This window comes from Maylandia zebra, linkage group LG8, assembly GCF_041146795.1.
Source record: "Maylandia zebra isolate NMK-2024a linkage group LG8, Mzebra_GT3a, whole genome shotgun sequence".
Classification (NCBI taxonomy): Eukaryota; Metazoa; Chordata; class Actinopteri; order Cichliformes; family Cichlidae; genus Maylandia; species Maylandia zebra.
In genome coordinates, this window is record NC_135174.1 from 21,228,878 (window position 1) to 21,240,965 (window position 12,088).

Genomic DNA, 12,088 nt, shown 5'->3' on the forward strand with positions numbered 1-12,088 from the left:
AGAAAATAATGTACAACAGAAAAATTCAGTCAACCACAGGCTAAAAGCTGCTAACAATGACGGTCACAAAAATTGTAATCACTGTATTCACCCTTTAATTAGTGATGATTAAGTAATAAATCAAAATTTTGCCACTAAATGAAAAGTAACTGATACTAATATGGTACATAGTGGGAAGATATTCTACTTAAAACCACAAATTTCAACAAACGTAGTGTTAAACAAAAAGACAGGGCAAGTATGATTAACAAATTTTAGCCATCGACTTTCTCATTCATAAAGCTATACTTCTAACACTTTTAAGAATGAAATCCCTTTTAGCTAAAGTAAAAAAAGGAGACTGGTTTAATTTCGCATGCTACAGTAGCATTGTTTAAGATCTTGGAGCAACTGTATTAGAACGCAATTTTCTGTAGCGTCAGTGTGGCCGTGTCTGATGAAAACAGACAGGCACAGGGTAAACCACGGTAACTGTACCATCAGGGGCATAATTTCCAGTGGGGTTAGGGGGTTACGACCCCCCCAATAATCAGACCCAACCAATATAACCCCTCCAATAAAATTATGAATTATCTTTCATAAATATTCTGTTGATTTTCTTTACTCATTTCTGTTATTGCCAGCAAAATAGTTGAATGTTTAATCATCTGGGAATTTAACCCAGAGTTCTTTGGACAGACATCTTGACACCCCCCCCCCCCCCCCCCCCCCCCCCAATGTTCAGCACAAAGTTACTCTGATGTGTACCATTAATATCTGAGGAAAGAACCGGAGATCCTGTTGTCTGTCTGTCTGACAGGAGAGCATCTGTCTATCCTACGGGATCCTCACTGGCTTGATAATGCATTGCTGTTAGATTTGTTCTCACACACCCTCTTCCTCTTTTTTTTCTCCTTCACAGCACAGGGTCTTCCTGCAGAAAAAAACAAAACAGTCTGACTGTAATTCAATCAGATAGCTCTTACTGGAATGCTAATGTGACACGATGCCCTCTAAAGTGCGTTACTTGTGTTATCCTACTCCTTCCTCTGCCATATCAGGCTAATATGCTTTCAAGTTTCTTTTTTAGGAATTCCAGGGGATGCACTGATGAACCAGCTGCCCAATTTGGAACCAAAATGTTTAGAAATAGAAACAGAGTTGGAAAGGTTAGTAAAAGCCATTTGAGGCTCTCTATCTATCTATCTATCTATCTATCTATCTATCTATCTATCTATCTATCTATCTATCTATCTATCTATCTATCTATCTATCTATCTATCTATCTATCTATCTATCTATCTATCTATCTATCTATCTATCTATCTATCTATCTATCTATCTATCTATCTATCTGTGTGCTAGTGAATACACCAACAGAAAGGGACAGTATGTTGGAGTTCTACTAAAAAATTCATCATAAAGAAGAAACTTGTCACCGAGCACTAGAGTTGTGTTTTGAAGCATTCTTAAAAGTGTGTCATCTGAAATATCGCAGAGGAATAAACCACATGAGAATCTGCCTACATAGGTAACAGGCAATAGTGTGCCCATGGCTTTGGTCTCAAAACATATGTAAACAATAGGAAAAGGGGCACCATCAAAATTTTGGTGAAAGCTTGGGCTTGCTTTTCCCCCTCAAAAGATTCAGCACAGTCTTAACAATTCATCAGATGTTACTGAAGTAACGATTCTCAGCTTTAACTGAGTTTACAGTTTTCCTCAGTCGCTTTGGTGCGTTTCTCAGAACACCATTAACATTTGCACAGCAGTTAGTGCATTTCCCAAAACAATTAGTGCAAACTGCAAAACCTAGTGGATAGCCTGCAAAAGCACGTCACATGCACAGAATTGATTATCCATACCTCAAAAGCAAGTATCCATGTCAATGAAACTGTCAGTGCCATCAAAATGAAAAGTCTTGACACCATCTTTATGAACAAGATAGTCAAATGGCATTGTCATGTTTCCACTATGACAGTTTATAATTTCAGTGTTTCCCATTGCAAAAACAATTGGTGACACCTGAAAATGCTGACGACAGCACTATGGCCTACCTGTACAGCCATCTGAAATGTGCAGTAAAGTCACTGTAGATGTTATGGGAGTCTTGGGAGTAACTGAGACACTGAATACGTACGTTTCACATTTCCATTGTGTAGAAGTGTTTGTAATCCTACAGAATTGTGCAAAAGAAAAATATGCTACAGTCACTTGTGCACTGTAGAATACATGTAAACATAAAATCACCCATTTGGTAGAGCTGTGCACTAATGTGAACAATAAACAGCACATGTAACAGTACAGTAAATCATTCTGGCACATCCAGACGTTCCTGTCTGTCTGGCCACATATTTTCATCTACATCACAACAGATGTTATCCCTCGCAATGCAGCGAGGAAAGTGTCTCCTGGAGTGGTGAATCCATCCTCTGCAGGACCCTGCTGTGATGTCGTCACATGCTGCATCCATGGCTGCTAGCAGGGCCATTTGCTCATGTGGATTTCATTTTTCTTGAGTACTCTGTCAATTGTTGAAATTGAAACAGATTCAATATTGCCAAATACCATGTAATTCTCTATGACAGCGCTTTGTATTTCTCTCAGCTTTATTGCATTGTTTGCAATGACCATTGCACAAATGGCTTCTTCTTGCTGTGGGGTAAAAAGGGGCCCTCTTCCGCCTCCGCGAGGTTGTCTTACAATCCTATGTGGTGCAGAGTGAACTTTTTGTGAAATTGCAAATACAGTACAGTAACATGTGATGTGTCTGAGATGGCACAGTACAGTACAGTGTATTACTGTTTGCATACCTGTTTTCCCTACGGAATGTTTGAATGATTGAACTGACAGTAGTTCTTCCAATATTGGGTTGCACCCTTCGACCAGCCTCCTCCATGGTGAGGCCGTGATTGACAACATGGTCCACAATTGTAGCCCTTATTTCATTAGGAATCCGCCTATATCTGCCTCTTCTGCCTCTTCTCCCTCTTCCCCTTCCCCTTCCTCCCCGCATCCTCACCCCTCTTCCACGGTGCTGACCTTCCATTTTGTGTCACAGAAGTGTAGAAATGGTACACACTAGCTCCTGCGCAGTTTATATATGCTTGCCAATTGGGGATTCACAGGATTCATCCATAATTGACAGTGAACAAGTTGTTTGTCATTGGTTACAACTAAACTTTCACACGCCTCCTCATGAGTGACAGCTGTAATTCACCCGAGATCAATTGTTCAATTTCGGAGACATTTCCAGGGAAAATGATACAGAAAGGTATAGGATTTGCTTGACAGATGGCCAATATTTGGCATGTGATAACTAGTTCAACAATTTTGTGTGTGATGACTCAAGCAATGGATGTATGACTATTAGTTTTTTTGGGAACGACTATTCAGCATCCATAGGTATGATTACTTTTGACTGACATGACATAAGCAAATGGAAATGTCAGAAAGCAGCAGGGAAATGTATGGAAACAACTGATTCATGTCCAAAATCATTTGCAGTTTGTTCAGAGAGAGGAGAAATTGCTACTATGATGTGCACAAATGACTGAGTGTTGTGGAGGTTGAACTAATAGTTATGAGAATTTCAATTCTGATCTGAGAAATGCACCAAAGTGACTGAGAAAAACTGTAATAAATATAATTACATTAGCTTCGTCAGCTATTTTTATACAAAGCCTCAAAGTAAGTGGATAAACTAGCATGATTTTTTTATTTCCAACTTTAAATTTCTTAAAATTACTTTTAGTTAACATTAAAAGAAAAAAAAAAACAGTAAAGAAAATTACAAACCAACAAACATACAAACAGGCTGGAGTTTACATTTCTTTTCCATCTATTCCATGCACATTTCTTGTTGTGTTGTTTTCTTGGTGCCACTTCGGAATGCTTTCCACTTCCTTCATTGTCCATCGTATTTACATCCCATCAGTCTTATATTGAATGTTATTTTTCCATCTCTGAGATACCCCCTACAAACTAGCATGACTTTAAATACAAGGATTGTTTTTAATACTTGGATAAAAATCGTTTGCTGTCAGTGACTGCCTGAGGTCAAGAACCAGTTGACATCACTGGTTTGCTGCCACGAAAATCTCTGCCAGACTTTCACTACAGCCACCTTCACTTTCTACTAGTTTGTGGGTCTCTCTACCTTCAGCTTTGTCTTGAGTAACTGAAAACTATGCTCTGTTGCACTGAGATCAGGTGACTGACTTGGCCATTGAAGAATATACAATTCCTTTGCTTTGAGAAACTCTTGGGTTACTTTGGGTCACAATCTATTTGAACTTTGAAGCACTGTCCCAAGTAATTTTCCTGGACTTGAATGAATTTGTGGACAGAATTCTGTGATCACCTACTTTAGCTCCTCTAAGCCTTCTGGTGCTTCTGAGCTACAAAGTGCATTCCTTCTTTTCAATGTAACATAAGGAACCAGATTTCTGTTGCTGTCACCAGATTGCTATCACTTTCTTCACTTTCATCAAAACTTGCGTGTCTTTGGACATATTGACAGTTCCAGTGAACAGCTACCATACATTCAAACTTTAACACTTTATTTATCACTAAATAATGAGGGGAGTTGTCAATCAGGTGAGGCGAGTAATTTGTCAAATTACTTTTGAGTCTCTGAAAATGGAAGATCATGTATAAAAAAACAGCTACAATCTCTAAAATGTTTATTCTAAATTTCTGTAAAACCCTGTGATCAATCACATCTTCATCATTTGTGTTAAAACTTTAAAATTGAAAAACGTAACTAAAGTAAACTATGTGTTACGACCCTACACTCAGAAAAATTATGGTTCTTAAATGGTTCTTCAGATGTCTTCATGGTTCTTTAAAGAACCATCATACGTCAAAGAACCTTTTTATTTTGTGGATGGTTCTTCAGCTATTACAAATGGTTCTTTAAAGAACAAAAGGTTCTTCATCCTTAGCAATCTAAGTTTGATGGTGTAAATGGCATAAATATTTACTCACTATAACGAGGCTGTGAATTATACTGTGTGTTTTCTTTGCGTGCATGTGTGTGGGAAGGGGGAGGGCGGATTACCTGGCAATTACCCTTTAAGAGAAGATGGTAGGAAACTGAATATTCAAATAAAAGTTAGAAATATTTGCTTAAAAATATACTGGTGGCAGGGGTGGGGGCCAAAGCCTAAAGACCCTAACCCCCCCCCCCCCCCCCCCCACACACACACACCCCTAACCCCACAAACACATTATAAATATGGTGAGTTAACAAACAGTAGACACAATACACACATTCAAATACTGTACTTTAGTTTTAAATTTTAATAAAGCATTACTATTTTCTACTCCAAGGCATTATTTTTGAGATTATTATATATTTTTGAAAATATAGCATAATGATAATACTAGTTATTGTAAACTTTACAAACCACCCAGCAGTATGTAAAGTCAAATTATAAAATACAAGTAAATAACAATTGCAGAACAGAATGTCAGTGTAATGAACACACTTCGTTTTGACAAAGCGCACAGCTTAGGTAAATGATCTGAGTAGTTGTTCATCACTGAGCAATTTGTTAATATGTGTTTCGAGCCAAATAAATGACAGGGAGAGTGACGTCAGAACACGTCATACTATAACCTCCCGGGAGCGGACGGAGGGGGTCAGTCGTTGGGATGCGCATGCGCAGACAGAGTGTGCGAGCGGCGGGCCTTGACCTTTTGGGGAAAAAAAACTCACGGACGGTGACAGCGAAACGGATAACAGTCTTCAGTACCTGCTGGACTTTGAAGCTGTGGATTCTGGGACTGTTAGAAAAGGTAAAACATTTTCATTAAAACCTTATTACTGTTTTGTTTTTGTTACTCGTCATTGTAGCTTGCTGTTAATGTTGTGCTAACAGTAGCGATTAGCTAGATAAGTTAGCCGTTGAGGTCAGCGCAATTTAGTATCTGGTATACAGAAACTGTTTTCCTAACAAAACCACTGTTATAATTAAGTGAAGGTGCTCCCAGCTAATTTGAACCTTTGGCTTCTAAAATATGTGGTTCAATTGCGTGCTGCGTACATAACCTAATGTCAGCTAGACCGAAATTAAAATTTAATATATTGTTAAAGTCACTGAAATGGCGCCTGAAGTCTGTTGTGGCGTGAGCTCTGTCTGCTCTAGAAACTCTGAAATTCTGTAGATCTGAGCCGTACACTAAATACTCACATGAACCTGTACTTTGAATTCTGTATGAGCTGTATAAAATACAGCTATGCATAAGAGTTTTGAATGAATAATTAGATTAGATAACTCGTTATTGTCTAATCGAATTATATAGAAATGAATAGAAATGTGACATGAGAAGGTGTGTCTTTGACTGTTCCTGCATAACTTAGTTTCGGACTAGTTGACAAGTTATGCTCCAGTCATTTGATGTTTCCAAGATAGATGTTCTTTTGTAATATAGTTAATTTTTTGTATATTTCATTTATCCACCATCATACATCATACATACAAGCTAAGAAGAGGTCGTTATACTAACAAGAGGTATCAACGCTGGGCCAAAGTTCAGCACATGGTTAAAGTTTGTAATCCAGCCAGGGTGTAAATATCACTCAGCAGCCAGAGCTGAAGCAGGTAGCATCAACACATAAATCTACTCTACCCGGCTTAAATCACAAGAGCACCTCTGACCAAAAAGCTGTAGATTTTTCTTGTTTGCACAAATTAATCCAGATTCACATTGTGTTCACAGCTCCAACAAAATGAGGAAGAGGAGAAACACAATTAGGTTGAATTACAATTGGATGGAAGGCGAGGACAAGGAGAAGGAAGCTTAGGATGAGGAGGAAGAGAAGCAGCAGGAGCATCTTTAGGGATCCCTATGATGTCATTGAGGTTTGTTTCATTAATATGGTCCTCTCACAAAGAAAGATGACTTGTTTTAGTTCACCTACTTCCTGTATTAAATAGTGATGTGCAAAATGTTGTGAAAAACCATGGAGCAGGCACGTATAGTGCATCTGCAGGTAAATGAACATCAAATCTCTAAGACAGACTGAAATCTGTATATTTATCACCCTTATGATAAAACCCATGTCAGCCATTGGTTTATGGACTTTGTATTTTGAAGCCTCAACATTTGCTTTATTGCTGTTGCTATGTTGGGACCATATTAGGATGAGGGATCAGAATCTGGAGTCATGCACACTATTGTTTCATTTAGTGTGTATCCATAAGATTCGTACAGCAGATCCAAGTTGTGCCTTGAAAACAGGAAAGTCGTCTGCATAGAGGAGAACTGTAATAGCAGGCTTGTACAAAGTGAGGCTTTGTGCACTTGTTTTACTTCTGTCACCCTGATTTGATGCAGATTTCACTTGAAATCAGGCAAGAACTGGATTTATTTTTTATAATGTGTTCTTGTGAATTGATTGTGTATCGCATATGTTTGATTTGACTTTCTGCAAGACAACAGTCGTCCACTGGCCAAAAAAGTTTTCCAAATACCTCCACGTGATCAAGCCTGGATTTAGAAAAGAATAGCAAAAAAATCTGCTCCTCCTGCTTCAGATGCAATTTGTGTTTCTGTGTTCAGAGGCGGCGGCGAGAGGGGAGACCTCTGCTCATCCAGCTGGAGAGCCTGACCAGGAGGAGTCGAACATTAACTCAGCTCTTTCAGGGCACCCTGCAGACTCGGCTGTTGGCATCGACGAGGGATGACGTGAACGCCAAACTGGAGTCCATCACAGGTCAACTGCAGGTATGCGAGTCAGACCTTCTGAGGGTTTCACTTTTCTCTCTTCTTTATAATTGACTCTTTTCTCTCTCTTTCAGCTCCTTGTCTCAGAGTGGGAGGGGTTTGAAGCACAAAGGGAGGAACTTGTCGTTTGGTTGGCTGATATGGATGTGAGGTTGACCAGCTGACAGGAAACACCAGTGAAAAACTGAAACAACTGCAGGTGTGGGCTTGTTTTGATATGACATATATTTGATATGATACATACATCAGAGACATTGTCCTAAACTGGACTAACAAAGGACAATGAGTACAACATGAAACGTCCATTACATAGCGTAAGGCTGAAGTTCATTGATCATTTTAATCATAAACTTGTTGAAATGTTTTTACTGAACATGCAAACATCTGCTGATGAAAATGTGTTGATTTATTGGTCTGTTATGAAGCTATTGCTATTTCTAATGTGTTTTATCACTTTCTGATGTTTTATTAATTAAACAATACATGTATTATTTGGGGCAGCACGGTGGCACGGTGGTTAGCACTGTTGCCACACAGCAAGAAGGTCCTGAGTTCAATTCCAACATCAGGCCGGGGTCTTTCTGTGTGGAGTTTGCATGTTCTCCCCGTGTTTGCGTGGGTTCTCTCCGGGTACTCCGGCTTCCTCCCACCGTCCAAAGACATGCAGCTTGTGGGGATAGGTTAATTGATTAATCCAAATTGTCACTAGGTGTGAATGTGAGTGTGAATGGTTGTCTGTCCCTATGTGTTAGCCCTGCGACAGACTGGCGACCTGTCCAGGGTGTACCCCGCCTTTCGCCCTATGACAGCTGGGATAGGCTCCAGCGCCCCCCGCGACCCTGAAAAGGATAAGCGGAAGCGAATGGATGGATGGATGTATTATTTGTTGTGTTATCTGTAGCTATAGTATTTATATTTATTTATAGTATAGCAAATATATTTAATTATTACTGTTTAAAACACTAATATGTGACATGTATTAGTAGTGATGTTGTGCTGAGGGTTAAAATGCCTTTTTGTCTTTTGGTAACTACAAAATGACAAACCATTAATATATGTCTATGCTGTGCTCGTATTTATTTTACCCTGCTCAAATTCAATTTATGATGCATTTTATTTTGAAAGATTTAAAATGGTTTTTTAAAGAACCACTCAAAAAAGGTTCTTTAAAGAACCATTTTTAAAAAGGTCCTTTGAAAAACCATTAAAGGTGCCCCAAAGAACCATTTCTTGTTGGTTCTTTGGGGCACCTTTAATGGTTCTTCAATGAACCACTGAAAGAAATGGTTCTTCAAAGAACCATTGTTTGAAAGGTTCTTTGTGGCACCAAAAAAGGTTCCTCTATGGCAGGGGTGTCAAACTCAAATACACAGTGGGCCAAAATTCAAAACTGGAACAAAGTCGCGGGCTAACGTTAATATTTATTAAAAAAAAAAAAAATCTTCCTCCAGATATAAGAATGAATCTTTTCTTATGGACTCAAACAAGTTTTGCTGAAAAACTGAATATGGAACAAGCAAAGCTTAATACTAAACAATATATATATATTAGCTGTATAATACCAGTAGGCCAGCTCTAATAATAATTTGGTATGGCTTCGCGGGCCAAATATAATTAGGCTGCGGGCCAGAGTTTGACACCTGTGCTCTATGGCATCACTCTAAAGAACCACTTTTGGTTCCAGTTGGCACCTTTATTTTTCTCAGTGTAGCTGGGCCTCCTGATACTGCCCTTGTGTGGGCGTGGTGTTTTTCTCCGCCTCTTCTCTTGCTCCACCCCTCTGTCTCTCTCTTGCTCTTTTCTCTCCCCAGGGCACAGCTGCTGCTCATCAGCCTCATTTACCACCTGGGCCCAGTCAGCAATCACCTCTCTGAGGTTATATAAGCTGGGGATGGGCTGGATGTGGGAGGGTGGTGTTCTCTGGTGTTGCTGTGTTGAGTGCCAGGTGTGTGAGTGGCCTGCCTACAGTGTGGAGTGGTAGGAGCAGTGGGGAGAGGTTTCTGGTGGTTTTCCTCTGTGCTGGTCAGTGTGTGATACTGGTCTAGGTGTGGAAAAGGCCTGCTGCGTGTGACCAGTCCCACCATGTGTGGCTCTTTGTGAGTAGCTCTTAACTGAGCAGTGGTTTTCCCTAAGTGTCTGTGGCCTCCATTATTTTGTTTGGCCTGCCTAGTTATTGCTAATAGCGGCGTTGCTGTCTTTTTCTGTTGAAGCCTTATATTTTTCTTTGTTGAAGTGGTCACCATCTCTTTGGGTTGGCCTGTCTGATTTATCATTAAAGCAGCGTTGCTGTCTCTTTTTGTTGTTACTGTTTATATGAATATTGAGTTAATTGATTATAATAAAAATATATTTTGTGTTAAATATCTCTTCCTGGCGTTCTTTTCATTTCAACCCGGATCAAACTGTTACTGTCCCCCACCCTCTTCGCCTAGCTTTCATGTGGGGATGTAACACTATATTAAATTACTTTCTACACCCAGTGTCAGAGGACATAAAGGAGTGGACTTACTGGCATTCCCAGAGAGTGCTTATATCTGGGTTCAATTTAACACATAATGAGGAATAGGTGTGACACTCTGAAATCAGAGGACCTTGATATTAAGATGTGTCAAAGGGAGGGCACGATGTTTTATGGGAAATTCATTCCAGCTCTTGCCTCACTGAAGTAAAATGACTTAGAATAACCAAGTTAAGACCTTTAACTGCTACAGATGTCCTTTTAAAATAAGTATGATCAAGTATGTTGAATCTGATGCTAAGAAACCACAACTGTTTTATATCAGTGAATTTAGACTGCCACTGTAATAAAAAATGCAAACCAGCCACAAAGAGAATAGCTCATTTCCTGTTGTATTATAATATTGACTGCAGTTTTGTTGTATCAAACAGGACAGACGATATATCTTGATTTAAAGCTGACATCACTAGAAGTGCTAGGAGTCATCTTTGATGGTTTTATTGAAGTGGGGCACTTTAACCATTTTTTTTTTTTTAAAAAAAACTTTTTTGTAAACAAAAATGGTTAATGTGCCCCATTAACCTCCAAAATCCCCAACAAAATGATTCATGAACTAAAACATTACAGACTCCTATTGTGTGTAGAACATTAACTGCAGACAAGGACAGCTTGGTTCAACTTCCCCCACAGTAAAATACTGAAGCCAAAATTGTAATTTTAACTGTTTTTGCTGGTAGTTTTAAAATAAGGACTTGTTTAAAACCAGGTAATTACAACCAGGATGCTATATTTATAAAGTCATTCAATTAAACTCAAATTGTTTCTTCAATCTGAGAGTCTTGACTTTGATTTAGTACAGTTTCAAAAATGCACAGTAATGTTACCAAAAACTTCCAAAACAAAACTTCTACTCGGTGTCCTTTGTTTCCCGGACAGCAGCACTTCCTACCTCACATTTTCAACCAGTGTCTATACTCCATAAAGCAGATAGCAGGATGAGGTAGAAAGAATTTTACTCAGTGTGGAACGGGGGTCAGTCTTACTGCTAGCAAGGGATGAGGTGGAGGAAGGTCAGACATCAGAGCAGAAAGTAAAAGGTCAGAGGAAGACACTGCAGCTTTTGAGGAGCCTAAGCAGGCACCTGCCATCCAGAGTAGAAAGAACTGAAACATACACACGGAGAGAGAGAGAAACATTCTTTAGCAAATCACAGATCCTTACTGGTTTCCTAGTTGGAGCCAGTTCAGTAGGTTTAGACAGATTCAAGATTAGGCAGTTCATTAAAGTAACAAATGACCTAGAGTTCTCTGATAAGGGGGGAAAAGAATAAAGTGAGAACTTAAACATTAAACAGAATGAAACCAAATGAGATAACAAATCCCACAACTTCAGACCTAGGTTATTCAATAAATTTTGTCCACAACAGACATTGGGTGTCATTAACTTGCCCCTGCTCGGGCTATTTAATAGCTGGCATTTCCTCCTTGTGACCTTTAACCTTCAGGCTCTAACGTCTGGCCCCCGTCTACCTGATCTCCTGACTCCTGACTTAGCATGACTCCACTTCCACAGTTTTGAGTAAACTATCTTTTGGCCTCACTCAGCCAGTAGAGAAAATCAGAAACTGAATTTTTTTGGGGCATAACAGACAGAACAGACCAGACTTCACTTTAGCTTTTTAGACCAAACTAATTATAGGAGCTGCTCTTAGATTGGGACCCTCATTACATGTCAACTCTTAATGAATGCAATATATTCTGTTTTATTACTGTGCTGCTTCATTGACGGAAAAATTACAAAAGTGGGAGTCTATTTATTGATTGTCATGTTTCGGTGACTGCTAAACTAATGTGTGGACTAACAAATATTTTAAGCTCCTATTTCCCATCTCATCCTGTGGTCTGTCTCTGAATTATT

The 12,088-nt window shown here is 39.2% G+C and overlaps 1 protein-coding gene across 2 annotated transcripts; it reads left to right on the forward strand.

The window, feature by feature from the left end:
* Window positions 1-5,577: 5,577 nt before the first annotated feature.
* Window positions 5,578-10,066, forward strand: LOC143419865 (uncharacterized). Of its 2 annotated transcripts, XM_076887593.1 has the most exons (5): window positions 5,578-5,781; window positions 6,706-6,848; window positions 7,549-7,713; window positions 7,788-7,912; window positions 9,525-10,066. In XM_076887593.1, the coding sequence occupies exons 2-4, from the start codon at window positions 6,792-6,794 to the stop codon at window positions 7,875-7,877; spliced, it is 312 nt and encodes a 103-aa protein (XP_076743708.1). In that variant the 5' UTR covers window positions 5,578-5,781; window positions 6,706-6,791; the 3' UTR covers window positions 7,878-7,912; window positions 9,525-10,066. The 2 variants fall into 2 exon arrangements, with proteins under 2 accessions (XP_076743708.1, XP_076743707.1); XM_076887592.1 differs by lacking the exon at window positions 9,525-10,066 and having other exon boundaries at window positions 7,788-8,897.
* The last annotated feature ends 2,022 nt before the right edge of the window (window positions 10,067-12,088 follow it).

What these genes read in the sequence shown, in the direction of transcription:
- LOC143419865 (XM_076887593.1), top strand. Translation starts at nt 6,792, where the DNA reads ATGAGGAGGAAGAGAAGCAGCAGGAGCATCTTTAGGGATCCCTATGAT. An exon ending in ATCCCTATGATGTCATTGAG is followed by an intron (nt 6,849 to 7,548) that starts GTTTGTTTCATT and finishes TTCTGTGTTCAG; the next exon opens with AGGCGGCGGCGAGAGGGGAG. An exon ending in CCATCACAGGTCAACTGCAG is followed by an intron (nt 7,714 to 7,787) that starts GTATGCGAGTCA and finishes TCTCTCTTTCAG; the next exon opens with CTCCTTGTCTCAGAGTGGGA.